The sequence below is a fragment of the Miscanthus floridulus genome, chromosome 6 (assembly GCF_019320115.1).
Source record: "Miscanthus floridulus cultivar M001 chromosome 6, ASM1932011v1, whole genome shotgun sequence".
Taxonomy (NCBI): domain Eukaryota; kingdom Viridiplantae; phylum Streptophyta; class Magnoliopsida; order Poales; family Poaceae; genus Miscanthus; species Miscanthus floridulus.
Window position 1 is genome coordinate 108,889,999 of NC_089585.1, and position 20,348 is coordinate 108,910,346.

The 20,348-nt window shown below is 46.4% G+C and overlaps 1 protein-coding gene and 1 pseudogene across 1 annotated transcript; one reads left to right on the top strand and one right to left on the bottom strand.

Annotated features, from left to right (window-relative positions):
• The first annotated feature begins 10,110 nt into the window (after window positions 1-10,110).
• Window positions 10,111-13,036, top strand: LOC136458990 (GDSL esterase/lipase At4g10955-like; annotated as a pseudogene).
• A 5,474-nt stretch (window positions 13,037-18,510) lies between these two features.
• On the bottom strand, window positions 18,511-19,180 carry LOC136458991 (uncharacterized). The gene has a single exon (XM_066458892.1). The coding sequence runs from the start codon at window positions 19,118-19,120 to the stop codon at window positions 18,731-18,733; it is 390 nt and encodes a 129-aa protein (XP_066314989.1). The 5' UTR covers window positions 19,121-19,180; the 3' UTR covers window positions 18,511-18,730.
• Window positions 19,181-20,348: the final 1,168 nt, after the last annotated feature.

Consider the following 20,348-nt stretch of genomic DNA (forward strand, 5'->3'; position numbering starts at 1 on the left):
ACGCTCTGACCAGACGCTCCGGTCCACTTGATCGGACCCTGGGCTCAGCGTCCGGTCCACAGATGGACGCCACGTGTCATCGCCTTCAAACGCTGTTCGTCGGATTTCAATGGCTATGACGCTGACTGGACGCAGCAGCTTCAACTGACCGGACGCTGAACCCCCAGTGTCCGGTCGTTTCTAGTAAGGTACCGACCTCGATCAAACACGTCCGGTTAAAACTGACCGAACGCTGGAACCTCAATGTCTAGTCGAGTACAGTAAGGGTCGAAACCTGGTTTTCCTCGACCGGACGCGTCCGGTCCACCTCGACCGGACACAGCCAGCGTCCGGTGGTAAACCCTAGCCACTGTCCTGACAGTCAATGCGACCGGACGTAGGCAGTCAGTGTTTGGTGCTTCTGGATCCAGCGTCCGATCCCTGGACCGACGCTGGCATCAGCTCTGTTCTCACTTCTATCTTCTTCACCCTTGCTCCAATGTGCCAACCACCAAGAATTTGCATCCGGCGCAATAGAAAATAGGCATTTCATTTTTCCGAAATCACCGGACGCAATAGAGAGAGGGACCCAAACCCATCTCAACCCTGCAAACACCTTATGCATATGTGTTAGTATTCACAAATATTATCAAGGGTGTTAGCACTCCACTAGATCCTAAATGCATATGCAATGAGTTAGAGCATCTAGTGGCACTTTGATAACCGCATTCCGATACGAGTTTCACCCCTCTTAATAGTACGGCTATCAAACCTAAATGTGATCACACTCTCTAAGTGTCTTGACCACCAAAACAAAATAGCTCCTACAAGTTAAACCTTTGCCTTGAGCTTTTGTTTTTCTCTTTTTTCTCTTCAAGTTTAAGCCCTTGATCATCTCCATGCTATCACCATTGTCATGTTATGATCTTCATTAGCTTCTTCTACTTGAAGTGTGCTACCTATGTCATGATCACTTGATAAACTAGGTTAGCACTTAGGGTTTCATCAATTCACCAAAACCAAACTAGAGCTTTCAGCGCCACCGTGTCACGCTCTGCCTGCACCTCTGGCCTGTCAGGAGCTCTGGCCCCCATTCCTTCTCATTGCACCGCCGGAGGCCTTGCCGGTAGTCCTGACCTCCCCGCCCCTGTTCCACCGCCCATGCCCTAGTATTTTTCTCAGATCAGTGGTGGACATTTAGTTTGTGTGGTGGAGATTATGTTGGTGGAGGTGCTCGCGTTCGTCGATTTGTTCATGGCCTCTGGATTTAGTTCTTCTTTGTCTCTTTCCTTTCTTGATTCAAGGTACTACCATGACGTCCTAACCCTAACTCTAATGTATCTTGCATTTTGACTCTATTCCTTCTTCCTCTCTACTCCTCTATCTTCCTTGTATGAATGTGTGTCGCGATTTGAAGCCCCATGAATGGGATGGTCACCTTGGGCGTCGGAGGTCCTAGAGACCGTCGGAGGTTCTGACCATTGAAACTCCTAACGCCAGGCCAAAACTCTCGGCTGTCAGAAGTCCCGACTATGGATGGAACTCCCGACCCTAGGGTGACCACTCCATTTATGTTTCTTCAATTCTCGATGTTCATTCGCTTCTTGTTGTCTTGGTTCTTAGTTCCCCTTCCTATTTTTCACAGTCATGGACAGTGGCAGTCCCTCGCATCATAAGGAGAAGAGGTCTAAGAAGAACCAATATCATGTCATTGTCCCCAAGACATCTAGCCGCACCAAGGTGGCATACTAGCATGGTGGTGCTGGTGGTTCCCGTGCTGCCTGTTGCTGTGTCGATCAAGGGTCATTGGCTGCCGCTCCTCCTCCTGCTCCTGCCTCTGTTGAGGATGTGCTAATTGTTGATGAAGAAGAGGAAGCTCTTGAGCATGCTAGTCACACCATTGCTGCTCCATCGGCTCACACCCTGACTCACGGTCCGAGGTTTGTCTCTCAGCTTGTTCCATTCACGGGTGTTTCACCGATCATGTGGTAGCCCACCATGGCTCCGAATCCTACTGGTGGCTGGACCCCTCCTCTACTAGTGGACTATCATCATCGAGTTAAGGACATCAGGTCCATGAGGGGGAGGAACCTTTATGCTGAGGATGAGAAGGATCTATGACTTGAGTATCGTTTCTGGCACCCATTCCATTATGACTTTTATGATTCCATTCTCTATCTAAAGTTCTTAAAGAAAAGGGAGCCACCGGTCCTTCAGATGAAGTGCATTGATGCATACTCTCTTGGTAAGTATAAGGAACCTGAGCTAGAGCAGATGGTTCAGGATATACACTCCATGGGGTTGTCCTACCTGCTAGAGTTTAGAAAGCATTGGAACAATGAGCTCATCTGTCAGTTTTATGCTTCCTATCATCATGAGAGAGACCCTACTGGTGATGTTGATGTTATTCATTGGACCACTGAAGGCAATCATTATAAGGTGGACTTCATCACTTTCTCTCACCTTCTTGGTTTGAGTCACAGCGACTGCACTGCAACTGAGTTGACTGAGTATGAGGATGTTGCTTTGGAGGAGTACCAACATATGTATCTTGATGGACACATAGCTGATGGACAGATAGTGTTTCTAAAGCCCTACTATTATGTTCTAAATAACATCCTCTGACAAATCTTGTATCCGAAGGTAGGTGACTCCACCTTCCTTCATGATGATTCACAGAAGGTGCTTTAGCGATTTGGAGATGAGTTTTAGAAATTTTCCATCAGCAGATATATTTGGAACAAGATATATGATGCTACTGAGGATCCGGTGAAGCATCTTCCCTATGCACCATACATTATGCATGTCATTGAGCAAGTATCCAGCATCTGGTTTCCCTGTGACACTCAGCACAATCTCCTCAAGATCTCCAACAAGACCTCCATCATTGCTGCAAGAGAACTAAGGGAGAAAGGTGCTGCAGCCAAAGAAAAAGGGAAAGGTGTTTTGGGTTCTTGCTCTTGCCGTGGTGCTTCACCATCTGCTGCTACTTCTCACTCTTCTAGTGCCAAGCCCCTCTCTTCGTCCTCCTCTGGAAAGAAGCCCAACAAGTTCAAGTTCCTAATGACATATATGTTTGGACAATGTTGTGCTAGTGCTCAATGTGAGCATGATATCCAAGAGAGGCTATATCGTTTGGAGCAGCACGCAGGTATTGTGTCCTCCCCTCCGCAGCCGTTTGTGCCTCCTCATGATCCGTTGGCATTATATGATGAGGCATGTGCAGCGTATGAGGATGATGCCGCTTCTCGCCCTCATGGCAAGGGCAAGGCCGCCGCCGACGATGAGGACTACATGCAAGAGGATGATGATGATGACGATGACGATGGTGGTGATAATGATGGTGATCAAGATGACGATGATGACTATGAGGATGAGTAGTTGGATATTCACGCGGCCTACCCCTTTTGGCACTTGTTGACAAAGGGGGAGTGTTAGGCTTTGATTTCTCTTGTAATAAGTTAGTTGGTCTTTTTGTTTTGGAACTTTAAAACCTTTAGCGTGTATGAACTATGTCGTGTGGTGGCAAGCTTGTGATGGACAACTATCTATATGTGTTTGTGATGAATGATTATAGGACAAGTTATGGTTATCTATTTATCTTATTAGCTTATACTTGTTTCTACTTATGATGGTGAATGTATTTTGGATGGCCATGTGTTGCTTCAAATTCTATTTTAAAATCTTGGCCATCATATTCTCTTTTACTTGTTGTGTGAAATAACATGTCATATTGCATTTCTTTTCACGGATATATATTTGTTCACATACACTTGTTGCACCCCATGGATTGCAAAATTTAGAGGGAGCTTTTGTCTTGAGGTATGCAAATCATGTATAGATGATTCTAATTGATATTCAAATTCATGCATACATCAAGGGGGAGCTCTTCATAAATTTTGGGGTTCAAAAGCTTTAAATTCTTTTATTCTTATAAAAGCCTAAGTTGGTTGTCATCAATTACCAAAAAGGGGGAGATTGAAAGTGCATTTGCCCCTATGTGGGTTTTGGTGTATTGATGACATCCAAATTAGGGACTAATATGATCTTAATGAGATATGTCACATCTATTAGTCCCATGAAAGAATCAAAGACTTGATAAAGATGAAATGGTATCCCTCAATTCTGGAAGTTATAAAGACGGACAAACTCAAAATGCTCTCCAAAGGTTTTATTTTTGTTTTTGAGTTTAGGATCCGCCGCACTATAAAGAGGGATGCAAACTTAGTTGGTTTGAGGAAGATAGAGTGCTCAAGCATAAAAATAAAATTAAAAGAGAGACACTCTAGCACTCCATGAGCACGTAGATTATTTTTCTATGACTGTTGGTGTCGGAAGTCCTGACGTAAGCTGGAACTCTCGACCGTTGGAAGTCACGACTCATGCTGGAAGTTTTGACTCCCGGTCACTTAACCTACGCGGTGACTATGGACGTCGGAAGTCCCGACGTGAGTCAGAACTCCCGATAGTCGGAAGTCCTAACCCAAGCTGGGAGTTCCGGCATCAGTGGTTCTGTTGGCCGACTGTCTGCGCACGTCGGAAGTCCTGACCCATGTCGGGAGTCCCGACAACTGGTACGGTGCTTGCTGGTTGTTTAACTACGCACGTCGGAAGTCCCGACATTTGCCGGGAGTTCCGACATTGACTTGCACGCGTGGACTTCTGACCCTATGTGAACAGTGCTTTCTATTAATGTTGGAAGTCCTGAGATCTACGTCGGAACTTCCGACGTAGATCTGAACGGTTAGATTTCTACTAAGAATATAAATACCCCTCTCTTCACTTCTAATCATTATGGACTCATTCACAGCTGATCCACTTCGTGCTCAACAGCTCCCAAGCAACTAAAGCACCCCCTCTCCTCTCCCTTTTCTCTAATCTTTGATTCCCTTAGGGTTTTGAGTGAAAGGAGAGTGGATTAAGTGAGAGCATCACTTTAGAAAGCTTGAGCACTTGATTTCTTCGTCAAGCCGGTTGTTTTTGTGTCTATTACTCTTGGGGCCTTGCCCCTAGCCGGCTAGGTGTTGCCCAAGAGCTTTCATCTTGTGAAAGAGCCTTAGGAAGTTTGTATTACCCTTGATTTCTTAGTGGAAAGCTCAAGTGACCTTTGTGGTCGCTTTGAGAGAGGGAAGGAGGTGGAAGAGACTCCGACCTTGGTGGTCACCTCAACAACGAGGACGTAGGAGCTCCTTTGTGGGGTTACTGAACCTCAGGATAAATCCTTGTGTCCCGTGTGCTTGTTGTTGTGATTGCTAGAGATTACTTGTATTTGTTTGTCTCTTTCTCTCCCAAACTTTCATTTTAGGGTTTGGACTCAATCTACGGTTTGGAGGCATTACGGCGTTAAGGGAGTGACCCTACATCTTCACCAAACCACTAGGAAGTGGGGTTATAAGATTATTTATCCGCAAAGTTAAATTTGGCACTGCTTTTGTAGTTCATGTAGGCGTCGGAACTGCTGACGTTTGCGCCGGAACTTTTGACGTCGTCGGGAGTTCCGACCCAAACGCCGGGACTTCCGAAATTGACTGACAAATTTGAACTTAGCATTTATAGTTAATTTTTAGATATGCCTATTCACCCCCTCTAGGTATTGTTAGATCCTTTCAAAGGACCATCACAAAGTTCGGAGCACACCAAAAAACCTTTCTCTCTTCTCCAAGTTGATCCGATTCAACTCCAACAACTTATCCTTTGCAAATGTGCCAACACCACCAAGTGTACACCACCAAGTGTAAGTGTGTTAACATTTTCACAAACATTTTTTAAAGGATTAGTCAGTCAACTTGCCACGCCACTCTATCCTAGCAACGATGCAAAGTTAGATCACTCGAGTGACACTAGATGACCGATATGCAAACAAGTTTGCTCCTCTTGATTGTACGGCCATCTATCCTAAACTCGATCATAAACTTCTCTACACACCTATGACCGGTGAAATGAAATGCCATATAGGTTATGCCTTTGCCTTGCGCATTCCATTCCATCTTCTCTAATGTCGATGCAACACATGCACCAACACGATCAACAATGATATGATCCACTTCATATCATCATGTGACCTTATTGGTTCATCGATCTTGACCTCACTTACTCTTCATCGTTACATCGGTCCATCGGCGCCAAGTATTTGCTCAAGCATCCTGTCATGCGGTCCAGCGCTTCAAAGCCTCCGACTTGCCCTTCACTCTTGCAACCTATCCATCAAGCCAAGCCTCATCTTGATCTTCTCCACCTTAGTCACATGACTTCATGTCATGTGTCATATGCAATGAGCTCCTTCATTACATATTCACTTGTGGACTAATCTACTGTGTATTCTCACATAACCACATATTAGTCCACCTAGGTTGTCACTCAATTACCAAAACCAAACACGGACCTTTCACACGTACACACACAAATTAGAAGCAATGCAAAATTATAAAACTTTTTAAATCTTTATTAATGTATGTGTGTCATCAATCGCTGGAAAACGTTGATGCTTCACTTGGCCTCTGTGCTCAGCTTCTTGGCTCGGCGCCGACGGCTCTCGGCGTCCTCCATCTGCTGCACGGTTTGCTCCAGCGCGTACACACGCTCGGCCAGCGCGCTGATCACCGCGCAGTGCTTCGCACTCTGCTCGCTAAGCGCCCGGACTTGCTCCGTCTCCTGCTGCACCTCACGCATTGCCCGTACCCCGTGCACGCCCCGATCCAGCCCCTTTGCACGTGAAGGGTAAGCTTGTGAAAGAAAAATAAATATGGGGGGTTCCTACAAATATAAACATAAAACGAAGGGGTATGGACTTATTATGCACCACTGATCAAGATTTTGGACAAAAAATGCACTTTGAAACCTGATGGACCAAATCGACACACCCTTACAGATTAATGGACTATCCATACATTCTACTCAAAATTTATTACTTTCTAAACTAATAGATCTAGCAACTAATAGAAGAAATAACAAACTTAAATTTTGTCCTTCTCCAACAGTCTCCTAAATTGCTTTCTAAATAATTTTGTATCGGGAACCGAACCATTTCTAACCAACCAAACCTTTTTTTAATAGTGTATTTGTCTATTAGGCTGACTCCAACAAGCTATGCATATGGCTACCCAAACTCATTTTGGGTCCTGCACAGTCAAAACCAACCCTCCAACAGAATATGCAAAGGAGAACCCATTTTGGGTAGGAAGGAGAGAGGGAACCCACATATGCATCGTCTTTCTATCGCGACCCAATCCCTGCGCCTTCGACATGGTGGGCCCGTCTTGACGGCTGCGGAGGAGAAGGAGGCCTCACGCATGACCTACCTGACGGACAGGTCATCGAGGATGGAGAGGACGAGATGCTCGAGCTCGACCTTGACGCCGAGCAGCGGCGGCTGTGCGGCCACGGTGGGGAACCGCCGGCGCTTGGCGGGTCTGCGGCGGCGGGGAGCGGGGAGGCCGGCGAGGACGCGCGTGGCCGTCTGCCGCAGCCGGCGAGGACGGCAAGGGCGGCTCCCCGCGACGGCGCATCCAGGCGGGACCGCGGCCACCGTGGCTGGCGAGGACGGCGAGGGCGGTGCGTGGCCAGGCGGGACCGCGGCTGGCGAGGACAGCTCCCCGCGACAGCGCATCTAGGCGGGACCGCGGCCGGTGAGGACGGCGAGGGCGGTGCGGAGCCGGCGAGGACGGCACGGTCGTCCGCCGCGGCCAGCGAGGACGATGGCGGTGGCGGGAGCCGGGAGGCCAGCGAGGACGGTGAGGTCGGGGATTTGGGGCCTCTGTTGGAGAACGACAGTTTTAGGTGTGGTACCCTTTTACTGTTGATGACCTATACTCAAGAATAGGTCTCCTATTTGGGTTTTATCTGTTGGAGACAGTCTTACCACTTTCTCATCTAAAATCTTTTATTTTTTAATTTACTCATACGTCTAATTTACATCGATCTCTCGAGAAAAACATCAACTACTACCAATACATGGAATCACTATTATGATGAAATCAATTCGGGAAGCATCTCCTGCAACCGTTGCTCTAGAAATGGCACAGTTTACTAATTAACCCTCATGTAACTCTGTGGCAGAGACTAGAGGAAATCCCATTGACATCTGAGTAGAGGGTTCATGTCGGTGAATATTTGGCTTCTAAAGAGAAGAAAGGTAATCGTGGCTGGTCATGCAACGCAAGATACTCTACATGCATGGATCTTAAGTTTTTGTGAGAAAGAAGGCATTATAACCTATAGGATTTATCTTATGATGGTGGTTGTTCAATGAACAAGTGTGATCATGAAGAATGGATAGGTCATGTAGGCCCCGTTCGGCTTACCCCATATTCGGTTTCTTTTTTTCAGTCGGAACAGTGTTTTTCTCTCACAACAATTCAGCCAGAACAGTGTTTTTTCAGCCAGTTTCAGCCAAAATTCTGCCAGCCGAACGGGGCCTTGACTGGATGCTGATTTTGTAATTTAAACTGGGTGTTACTAGAATGTTAATGTTAAACCAAACCCATATATTCCTTCTGTTTGGTAAGACTTCATTTTCCTAGAACGGTATTGTTTCATGAAATCTCCAGTTTATCTTATGCTTGTGAGTTTTTACCAACATATGACAACAATCCAAACAGCTACCACAGGTTTTTGCCAAACTTTTGTGGCAGAACAATCCAAGTTACAGCCACACTGATTTTGCCTCACGTTAATTACCAATCAAACACTCTATTTTTACTATAGAATGTAGCTAGCCACAAGGCGTGGTTTTACTTAACTTTAGAGAAATTCCAAGAGCCTCTTTATATTTTTTCTAATTGATAAGAATAGAGACTTTGATTAAAAATACCCTCCAACTATTTCTAATTAGATCTTTAAATATAGTCATAATGTATTCTAAATTTCTCGCTTGCCAAAGATAGAGAGCGGGGCTAGCTAGAACGTGCATAAGGTATAGATAAACAGTTGGATGATGAAAAGATATAGACAGAGCGATTTTCAAACAGCTCTCTAAATAATTATTTAGAGAGTGAGTTTAAGAAAGACTCCTGAAGATGCACTTAGAGCAACTCTAAGAGCCTTTTCATATCTTCTTAATTGATAGAAATAGATATTATGGTGAAAAAAATATCATGTTTATTTAACTAGATCTTCAAATATAGTCATTCTCTCTTCTAGATTTCTAGCTAGCCAAAGATACAGTTTTCTAAAGTACGGACAAAATATAGAGAAACCATTGGAGAGTTAAAAGATGTCGAGTTAAATTTATTTAAATGACTCTCCGAATAATGATTTAGAGAGTGTGTTTAAGAAAAACTCTTGGAGATGCTCTTAAGTCTTAAGCATGGAAAATTGTAATCGACAACCAAACAACCTTTAATAATTATATAATAACCTGGCTTAGTTTGGGTCGGAACTATTTTCAATCAAAAAAGAAAAAATCACGGACCATGGTAGGAAGAAAATGGTAATAGCAACCATAGAACTTTTAATGAGTTTCCTCTATCCTAAATTATAAGATATTTTGATTTTTCTAGTCACATTATTTTTTATTTAAGTGTATAACAAAAGTTATGTATTTTTTTTTAAAATAAAATATCTTATAATTTGAAATGATGAGAGTATATATAACAACAGAGCAATGCTAATAATATAGCCGACTGCTGGCTGTACGAAAACTTATAGCCAATTTATTAGTCCACTTATATAATAGTTAGCCAGCTTACAGCCCAATCATCTATCTCACAGAGCTTTTTGGTTCTTGTGCATAAGCTGGCTGTAAGCTTTCAACGCGTTTCTCTTCTCTCTCCACGTCAACATACAACCCCGGCTCATTCTAGCTCTGTACTGCTCCCTTCGATATAAATTATAAGACATTTTGACTTTTCTAAATATACATCGTGTCTAGATAGATACATAGTAAAAACATTGTATCTAGAAATACCAAAACGTCATGTACATATAGATATAGTATATATTTAGGAAAACCAAAATATTTTATAATTTAAAACTGAGGGAGTACTATTTTTCAATAAAAAAAGAAAATTCTTAAACCACGGCCGGAAATGAGAACGGAAAGGGAAAAGATCAACAACCTTTCAACGAGGAAGGGCATACTCATTGCCAACGCGCTCAAGCCACACAACCCCAGTTGCGGCTCCCCTTCCAAACATGACCGTTGGGGCGCTGTGCCGCTGTCCTCTTCCTGAGATCCCAAGTACCCCACCGCCGCGCTCTCCCACCTGGCACCCGAGAATCCTCGCGCTCGCGCACTCGACATTCCTCGCCCCCACGCCGTTTCGACCGTTGCCGACCCCCCCTTGCGCGCACGCGCTCTGCATCTCGCCATCCCCACCACGCGCCGCGAACACGGGCCCGGGCAGGGGCGGCGGCGTATGGCCTGCGCCACGACGATGCCGAACGACTTGCCCCCCGCACCAGCTCCAGCGGCGGGGGAGGTGAAGGCGCTTGGGGAGGACGAGGAGCTGGTGGTGGAGGTGGAGGGAGGAGGGTGCGGCGGAGGCGCCGTGGTGGTGGCCGCGGCGGAGGCGGAGGCGGAGGGTCACCCCTACGATTTCCACGTGTCCGGGCCGCGCAACCTGCCGCCGCCCAACTGGAAGGAGATAATCAGATCGAGCTGGTAAGCGATCGCGCTTCCCGTGTCTTTGAAATCATGTACTCCTACATTGTTTTCATTCCTGAATGAAGATTGGATGGCCGGATCCGGATGGCGGGTTATTTGTATATATGTGGTTTCGTTCAAGCTGCGGGCTTCTAGGTTTCAGTTGGATCAGGGGCCATCGCTTGGTCTTGCAGCTGGCACCTTTTTTTTCGGGCATTCCCTTGGTTTTTGATCGGGAGGGGATAAACGAATGCTGGCGCCGATTGCGCGATTCCCCTTCCCTGCTCGCGGTTGAATGAGAATGGAAGGTTCTTCAATCTGGCATGCGGCAAAATCGATTACCTTTTTCAGCTAGCGACATTGTGATTTTGCAGTATCCCGTTGCATGGTAGATGATCCAGAGATAAAACAGGGGATTGGGTAACATTTACTTTGAAGGAACCATCCATTGTGAATTTTACTAGTTTCTATGTAGTGTCTACATAACAAGTATAGAAACTATCCCAAGTGGCTGCACTTTTTACAGGGCCCAATAAATATTCTGGTGATTAGCCACCGTTTGCAGTCCAGCAAACAATTTTTCGAGAGTTGAGTTTTGTGGAATTTTTCCATTTTGTGCTTAGTGTGCAGTTTTTGGAGTAACAGAATTGTTTACTATTCCTGCAAGCAAGGTTAACTTATGGTTGATTGGAAGAAACAAAGGCACTGCTCCTGCCTTCTCTTGGAGGAAAACAGAAAACAAGAAAGCAGTGAGCAGTGGCTGAAGTTTTGCTGTAGCCTTCTTGGAGGAAATCAGAAAACAAGAAAGCAAGGAACAATGGTTCAAGTTTCCTGAAACTAACGTGTTCTGTGCGTGGGTCCATGGGGGTACAAAACACGTTTTCTGTGCACACGCTTTTATTGTATAACAGTCTGTGTCCAGCTATGGTTTCCATGGCAATTTACAGAATTCTTTCTGCTCTTACTTCACCATTAACTCTATGCGCAATTCCAGATATGGTTTCCATAGCAATTCCAGCTATGGTTTCCATGGCAAACCTTTTTGTCCATGCAATAGGCCTCAGTGGCCAAATGGGTTGTTTTTGAAAATTTAGTTGACGAGAGTTATTTTAAAATATTAATCAAAAATAAAATCTTGGTATGGGGAAGGCAGCTTCTGGCAAGCCTTATGTCAATGCCAAAGAATCCATTTGAAATCTGTACTAGACTTTATGCCATTGTATGATTTGTATCCCATAGGCCATGATGCACCTTTGCCCCCTAAACATTCTTTCTTGCTGTAATTGATTTGCAGGAAGGATCCAAATTACAAAAGGATGGTAATGGCCTGCTTCATTCAAGCAGTCTACCTGCTTGAACTGGACAGGCAGGACCAGAAAGGTCAAGAGGATGGCCTCGCTCCAAAATGGTGGAAACCCTTCAAGTACAAGGTCACACAGACATTGGTGGATGAGAGAGATGGTTCCATCTATGGCTCCATGCTGGAGTGGGATCGTTCTTCTGCCTTATCTGACTTTATCCTCATAAGACCAAGCGGGGCCCCAAGGGCTGTGTTAGCTCTCAGAGGAACCCTCCTGCAGAAGCCAACTATGAAGAGAGACCTGCAGGATGACCTTCGTTTCTTGGTATGGGAGAGCCTCAAAGGTTCAGTGAGATTTGTTGGTGCTTTAGCAGCACTAAAATCAGCAGTTGAGAAGTTTGGCAGCGCCAATGTTTGTGTTGCTGGGCACTCCTTGGGAGCTGGCTTTGCACTTGAAGTCTGCAAAGAGCTTGCCAAACAAGGAGTTTTTGTGGAGTGTCATCTTTTCAATCCACCTTCTGTTTCACTGGCCATGGGTGTAAGGAGCATGAGTGAGAAGGCCAGCTACCTGTGGAAGAAAGTCAAAGGAAGTCTGCCATTGAAGGAAGAAACAGCACCACCACTTGAGACTGCTAAGGCAGAGGCAAGTGACAAGAAGAGATTGCGCACCGAGAAGAAATGGGTGCCACATTTGTATGTCAACAAGAGTGATTACATCTGCTGCCACTACAACGCTCCCTCTTGCTCGTCCACAACAACAGATGGTGCTTCTGATGAACAGCAACAACAACGCAAGGCAAGTGAGATTGCTGGTGATGTGGTCGCAAAGCTCTTTGTGACATCAAAAGGCCCGCAGAAGTTCCTTGAGGCGCATGGGCTACAGCAATGGTGGTCAGATGGCATGGAGCTGCAGCTGGCTCTCTATGACAGCAAGCTCATAAACAGGCAGCTGAAATCCATCTACACAACAACAACAATGCCATCTCCTGCCAAGTCCTAGACACGGCTTAAGCCGTTGCATCGGTCATTAGAAATACTCTTTCTAATAATTGTGTGTTACTTTATCAACTGAGAATGTTGTATTACTCCAGTGGTGCCCGAAAACAGTCAAATAATTTGGTTAAAGGGACAATGTATGAACAGTTTCGGCGAAGGTGTGCTTGGATGTCTCACCGTGTTGCCTGGCCTCGCTCTATAAAGCTAGCCTCGCCAGCCGAGGCGAGCCGGATTGGCTCTCTTTAGCAAGGAGAAATATTGAAAGTAATGGATAACAAGACAGCAAGTAAAGGAACCAAACACCATGAACTTTGATCAACCAGGCAAAGTGAGCACCCGCGAGGAATCCAAACGTGCCGTCGAGGCAACAATATTTTTCTCTCACACCAAATTAGCCAGCAGTACTTCTGACTTATAATCCACGATCGTTTCATTATTTTCAACTCAAATGTTGGTTCTAGCATAGGCACATTCACTGTCAGATTTGGTTCTAGGTTTCTAGCTGTCATGACTGCACATGCTTAAATGTGGCCACCAATGTTCAAAAAAGACGCTAGGCGATGATCCATAACCTAGAGCCTAGGCGGGCCTAAGCGAGCCTAGGCATTTTTCTAGGTGTTTTAACTTTAATTAATACACATTCATATACTTAAATAAAATAAGAAATATGAGACATGTAGACATAAAGTTGGAAGAAAGGCCCATCAAAAGAGCCCAGCCCATCTTATCCATACTCCTCCCAGCCCCTTCCATCCTTTTCTTATAAAAAAAGAAAGAAAAGAAAAAGGCCCTTCCATCAGCATGAACCAGCTTATCCTTATCCATCCGCATCTCCTTCGAGCCGCAAACGCCCAACTCTGCCCTTCTCCGTCGCCGCCCGGCTCTGCTTCTTTCTCCACAGCGGCCAACCTCCTCCCTTCCGCAGCACGTGCCTGCACGCGCCTGCCGCCGCCGCCCGCACGCGTCCGAAGCTCCTCCTCTATCACCGGCGACCTCCGCCAGGTGCTCCTCCTCCCCCACTAGTGCCGCAGACGAGCTGGCGCCGCCTAGGGGTCCGCCTAGGCCAGGCGGGACCCCCGAGCCTCATGCCTAGTCGCGCCTAGGCGGACGCCTAATGTCGCCTTTTTGAACATTGGTGGCCACTAAAGTAGTGTGATCAGATTTTAATAGCGTTGGTACAGTGAACTGAAAATTTGTTAGCTTGCTCCTCGGTTTGTTTGAGTTAATACACCATGAAAAAATGAAGGTACATGAACTGAAAATAACTTGTGCAACTCTGTAACTGTAAGCTATATATGCCTATATGTAAGGTCCGAGCGTTTATAAGAATCTAAGCTCGGACAAATTGTTACTCGGTAGAACACTGGACTGGTAAATACAAACACAAATGCAAACACGCCCAGGAGAGCCAAACCCCCCCCCCCCCCCCCCCCCCCCCCCCCCCCCCGAAAAATAGAGGTACACAAACTGAAAATAACTTGTGCAACCCTGTAACTGTAAGCTATATATGCCTATTATATGTAAGGTTTGAGGGTTTATAAGAATGTAAGCTGCGTACAAACTGTTACTCGGTAGAACACTAGACAGGTAAATACAGGCATACAACACAACTGCAAACACACCCGGGAAAGAGAAAAAACTACTCCTTAGAACACACCTAAGAAAGCAAAAGGAAAAAACACAGCCAGGAAAGAAAAAAAAAACACTCCGTAGAACACACCGAAGAAAGCAAAAGGGAAAAAAAAGGACAAACGACTCCGTAGGGATCGAACCCAAAATATCGGTTCCGTAGACCAGCGGCTTATCCATTGGGCCACGGAGTCGTTGTGTGATGCTCGTCTGATTTTTTACTTGAAGCATGTAACTTTTTTATTAATGATAGATGGAACTTCAACTTTTAGTAGGTTTATTTATACCAATATATTTTATTTTTTTTCAAAAAAATCATACCCCGAAGATTTTTTTTTTAAAAAAGGATCTTCATTCATCCATACTCTAGTGGTCATGGTGTTGAGCTTCAGGTCAGCACATGCTCTCTTTGATGTTAAGCTGTCAGTGAGGGAGCTGCTTGCCGCTGGGACCACGCCATTTACCGCCGCCCGGTGACCGTGCTACAGCCTTGTGCCGCTGGACCTGGATTTATATGTGCGTTCGTTTCGTTCTCGTCCTTGCAACGACCATGACTCCATGAGGGGGAGGGTTGCGTCACCTTGCTGCGTTGCGGTGCTTTTACTAATCGTATTTGGTATAGCTTGACTTGTTTTCGACTCAGGACATAAATGCCGTTTTCCCCTCTCTACTAAGGCCCGTTTAGTTGCCAAAAAATTTTGCATAGTAACTATCACATCGAATCTTGCGGCACATGCATGAAGTACTAAATGTAGACGAAAAAAAAACTAATTACACAGTTGGTCGAGAAATCGCGAGACGAAACTTTTGAACCTAATTAGTCCATAATTAGACACTAATTACCAAATACAAACGAAATGCTACAGTGAGCCAAAATCCAAAAAAAAATTTTGATCTAAACGCACCCTAACTCGCGTATGTACTCCGCCGTTCCCTTTCTCTGCGAAGCTGAAGCTGCTGGTCACTGTCTTCAGTTCTTCACTCTCCAGAGTTAAGAGACTAATCAAGTAATCATTGCATTTTGATGTTACGTTACCATGGCCCATGGGTCAAGTGAATCAAAAGTTTGCAGCGATCATCGCAGGCTGCAGAGTGCTTTGGATCCAGCCTCGGCGCGCGTGCCGGCCGGTAGTTGCACCTGAAAATTCCCTCTGAAGCGACGGAAAATCTGCGGAGAGGCCAGCCCTGACGAGAAGGAAGCTTCTGCCTTTTGCGGCGGGAGAGGGCAACCGCCGCCCAACTGGGGAGGCCTCAAATCGCTCAGCTTTGCCTCGCTTTTGGTATGGAGCCCAGTCTTTAGCGGCTGAAACTTGTGTAGCACCTATCAACCTGCATATTACCAAAGGGAAAATTGGTCTCATAGCATTGAAAGATCACCGTATCCGAAAAATACCATCAAAACTTTGCCGCTCCGTAAAATACCACTGAAACAGCGCAACGTCACCTGGATATAGCATTCTGTCATGTTTGGAACAAACGCCGTCGCCTCCGTCGAGCTCCTCACCTCGGACCCTGCTGACGAGCACTCCAGCGCCGACGCCGTACGCCGCCGGAGCCGCGCTCGCGGCTCACCGAAGCCACCTCCGCCGGAGCTGCGCCGCACCAGCTCGCGATTCCGCCCGCAGCAGCGACGCCGGAGCTTGCCGCCATGGGCACCAGGGCCTGCCAGTGCCCGCGGCTGCCACCCTGCTTATACGTAGCACAGTGCCATGCATGCGCGTATGTATACGTTCAAGCTAACAAGTGCACCTCGACGTGCAGGCAAAGGAGCTAGCAAGCTAACAAGTATGTATACGTTCAATCAAAGAAGCTAGCAACCATTTGCACCGGCTTATACGTAGCACAGTGCCATGCATGCGCGTAAATGCGCCTCGACGTGTAAATGGAAAACAGCTAGCAGGTGCCAGTCATGATAAGTATGAAACTGGCTGTAGGACGCGTGCGTACGCCGGTCCATGGTTTGTATATTTCTGCAAAGGCGTACATCAACAGGATGGTGTAGCCTGGCGCGACTCGATCGGTACGTGATCTGGCCGGAATATCCTAAAACCCTCGGTATATACGGCTAGCATGTACGGGATTTCCAGGCGACGTATGTCTATCGGCTGCAAATCGTTGAGTCAGATAGATATATGTGCGTATATATCTTGTTCCTTCAAATTATTCAATAGCACTCCATCTTGCTAGGCCCGCATGTCATGCGCTGCATAGGAGAGATGCTAGTTGATCCCGGTGTTTGGATGGAATACAATCGCCATGTACACGTCCACGCAGCCAGCAAATATCTCAACTGGCCTTCTTGAAACTTGATCACGAAGGATAATTATCACGTGGAGATAAGTACGCAAGCTGCCAGCGCCGGATATCTCGCTCTGCTAACGAACTCCGGCGGCGCGTGCTTGTGGCCCAACAGGCCAGCTGCTACCCTAATTGCCTGCCTATATAAAGGAGCCTCAGGACCCCCTGGGAGAGGCTAATCGCACTTTCCACCCACAAAGCAACTAGCGCCGCCAGGCTCTCCTGCCGCAAGCGCGTATTCGCAACCCGCCAACACCGACGTCCGGCCGCGAGGGAGCCCATCGGCGATCAGGCGTCTTCATCCAGAAGGCCGCCCGTTCGTGGAAACTGGCAGGCCCTGGTGCCCATGGCGGCAAGCTCCGGCGTCTGGCTGCTGCGGCGCAGCTCCGGCGGAGGTGGCTTCGGTGAGCCGCGATCGCGGCTCCGGCGGCGTACGGCGTCGGCGCTGGAGTGCTCGTCAGCAGCGTCCGAGGCAAGGACACAGGCGCCGGGCGAGCTCCCTGGTACGAGGCCCTACGCCGCCGCCGGTGACTCCCTACACTGTCCTCATCCTCATCGGCTACTATTTCCAAACGGAGGCGACGGCGTTTGTTCCAAACGTGACAGAATGCTATATCCAGGTGATGTTGCGTTGTTTCAGTGGTATTTTACGGAGCGGCAAATTTTTGATGGTATTTTTCGGATACGGTGATCTTTCAATGCTATGAGACCAATTTTCCCATTACCAAATGGCCTTGCTCTTGCAGGAAGCAACCGCCGTGTAGTGTGTAGGGGCAAAGCCAATGAGGAGTTAGCGACAACGAATTAAGGAAGAACCCTATATACAAGACAACAAACAAAGAGCTTCCATCGGCATTCCATGGCTGTTAGGAACACAAGGATCGCAGGAAAAAAAATTGTGTAGACAATGTAATGATGAATTGTGACGACTTTCATCAAGCAAAAAGAAAGAAAGAAAATCTAGCGTTCCACTTCCAACACGCCCTGATTTGCCGGGAAGCATTTCAATGAGGCCTTATTTAGATTGCAAGTTTTTTTACTCTCTCTTCATCACATCAAATCTTTGGACACATGCATGGAGTAATAAATGTAGATAAAAAAATAACTAATTATACAGTTTGATTGTAAATTACGAGACGAATCTTTTGAGCCTAGTTAGGTCATGATTGGACAATAATTATCAAATACAAACAAAAATGCTACAGTATCAAATACTGATTTCTAACCTCAATCTAAACCAGGCCTGAATCTGAGAAATGTTGCCGGTACTTAACCAGGCAGGCACATTGAAAGAAAATAAATTTAATATGGCCCTACCTAAGATCAAGACCAATAAATTCCGTCCACTTTTGCCTTTTGTCCTGTATTGCATGGTCCTTCCATGAGTAGTTTGATCTGCACCACCCATTGGTCGTTTCCTTTTCTTTCTTTGGCAAGTTAGCGCTGACGATTAGTAACTGCCAGCCGATCAATCAAACAATAATATCCAGATGAGTTAACAGACCACTATCCTCGCGTTTCAGATTAGGCAGAAAAGATATATAGTGCCTGCATAATTGTTTCTCTGCCGTAATCTTGAATTCAGAAATCAAGGACATTTGAAAGATTGGGCAGAAAATGGCTCCGATCCCTACAATACCTGAATTCTGATTGAAATTTCTTACCAATGCTGCAATGCAAGAGATGAGATTCAGTCATTCAGGGATGGTACATTGCCCTATGTGCATTTGGCAAAACTCCACTCGTGTTATCTCGAAAGCTATGTACAAATTACTAAATATGTGTGGGGTATTGATGAGGCCATTACAACACCAATATCACCATCACCTGCAGGGAGGCGCTAGAAAGAGAAGGAAATAAAAGCTTGGAGAAAAACAATTAAAGAGAAACAAAAAAAAAAAAATCGGAAGGGGATCGACGAGGGGGAGAGAAGAACGTCGATCGGGTCAATTGCCGCTCGGCTTATCCGCCGCATTGGCGGCGGCGACGGGGGCGGCGAGCGCGGGGCTGCGCCCGTCGTCGAAGTTCTTGGCGTAGCTGGCAGCGTCGTAGCCGAACGTGATGGGCCTGCCCGTGGCCGCCGTCGGGGAGCTGCAGATGCACCTGGTCTCCTGCGCCAGCCGCCTGAGCAGCTTCCGCCACGCGCGTTGCCCGCACCACCCGACGTCGCGCGATAGGACGTGCTGGGCGCGGCGGACCACGGCGGCCGCGCCGCGGTGCTTGCCTGAACGCGGATACGGGGCAACAACGGAGGAAGGGGACGAGGAGGAGGCCATGCAGCCGGGCAGGTTGACGGAGTGGGGTGGCGCGGACAGGTCAGTGGTGCTCACGCCCATGGCTTGCTGCAGTGCCGCGAGGGAGACAGGGACAGGGGGAGTGTGGTTGCATAGACCGGCGGTTATATGGAATGTTTGAGATCTAGAATTATGGATTATGTATAATAATACTATCAAGCCGAGGAAATAGTAGATGTTTATGTGAGCTATAGGAGGCCACGTGGAAGAGTAAATGGTGGTTGTGCTGTGGTGGTTACAATACTTGCATAGGTGCATGTAAAGGGGAAGGCGTGGTTCACACTTTGAGATGAGAAAATAGGGGGTCTGCGAGCATGGGATCGAGAAATACAGGGTCCCTTTCGTCGCCCTCTCTCTCTTGGGTCTATTTGATCCCCTCTTCTAAAAAAAATTAGAGCACTTCTCAGTTTTTATAAGGTGGGCTAAACTTTAGAGCCAAATTAAAACCACATGTTGGAGACTTTAGCCACTAGCTTAGAGGTCTAAATTTTAGAGTGGATCCAAACATATCCTTAGATGTATAGTTGGCCGGAGAAAGCCCTGCTCGTAGACAATAGGTTGTGGCAGGGTCTGCCGCGCCACCGATCTTGGCGCGACAGTGACGCGCCATAGCCCACGGCGCGGCAGGAGCAGATAAATAACGCCCGCGAGACGCCCCCCTCCCGCCTGACTGTGAGCCGCCCGACCTCCCTGCCCGCAGCGCCGCCGCCGCTGCGCCCGCCGCGCCTGCACGCCAACCGTCGCATCTGCTGCGCCACGCACGCCGAAGTGACACGGGCGCCCTCACTCCAGTTCAACCCTCGCTGAGGTGAAATTTGGTGCATATTTCTTCATAATCAAAACCCCCGTACCTTCACTACCCCTTTATATTAATCGTTAGCCATTAGATCGAGAGATTCTTTTAAAATATACTTTAGCTGTTAATTTATCTTACATTGTATTATTATTAATATACTTTAATTGTTAATTTTCTTACAATGTATTATTAATTATAGCGAAAATAAATGTCTAATTAAAAGGCACGTGGAATATAAATCTGTTTATGTGTTTTTTGTATACTAGACATACATATATATATATATATATATATATATATATATATATATATATATATATATATAGCGACAAATTTGATTGGTTGAGTTTTTATGATTTAAATTGTTATATGCTTGTTTTCTTACATGAAAATATTAATCCAAATGATCATTTTACTCAAACATATATTGAAAGCACTATAACCTCTAAAATCATGCACAACATCGTCGATATC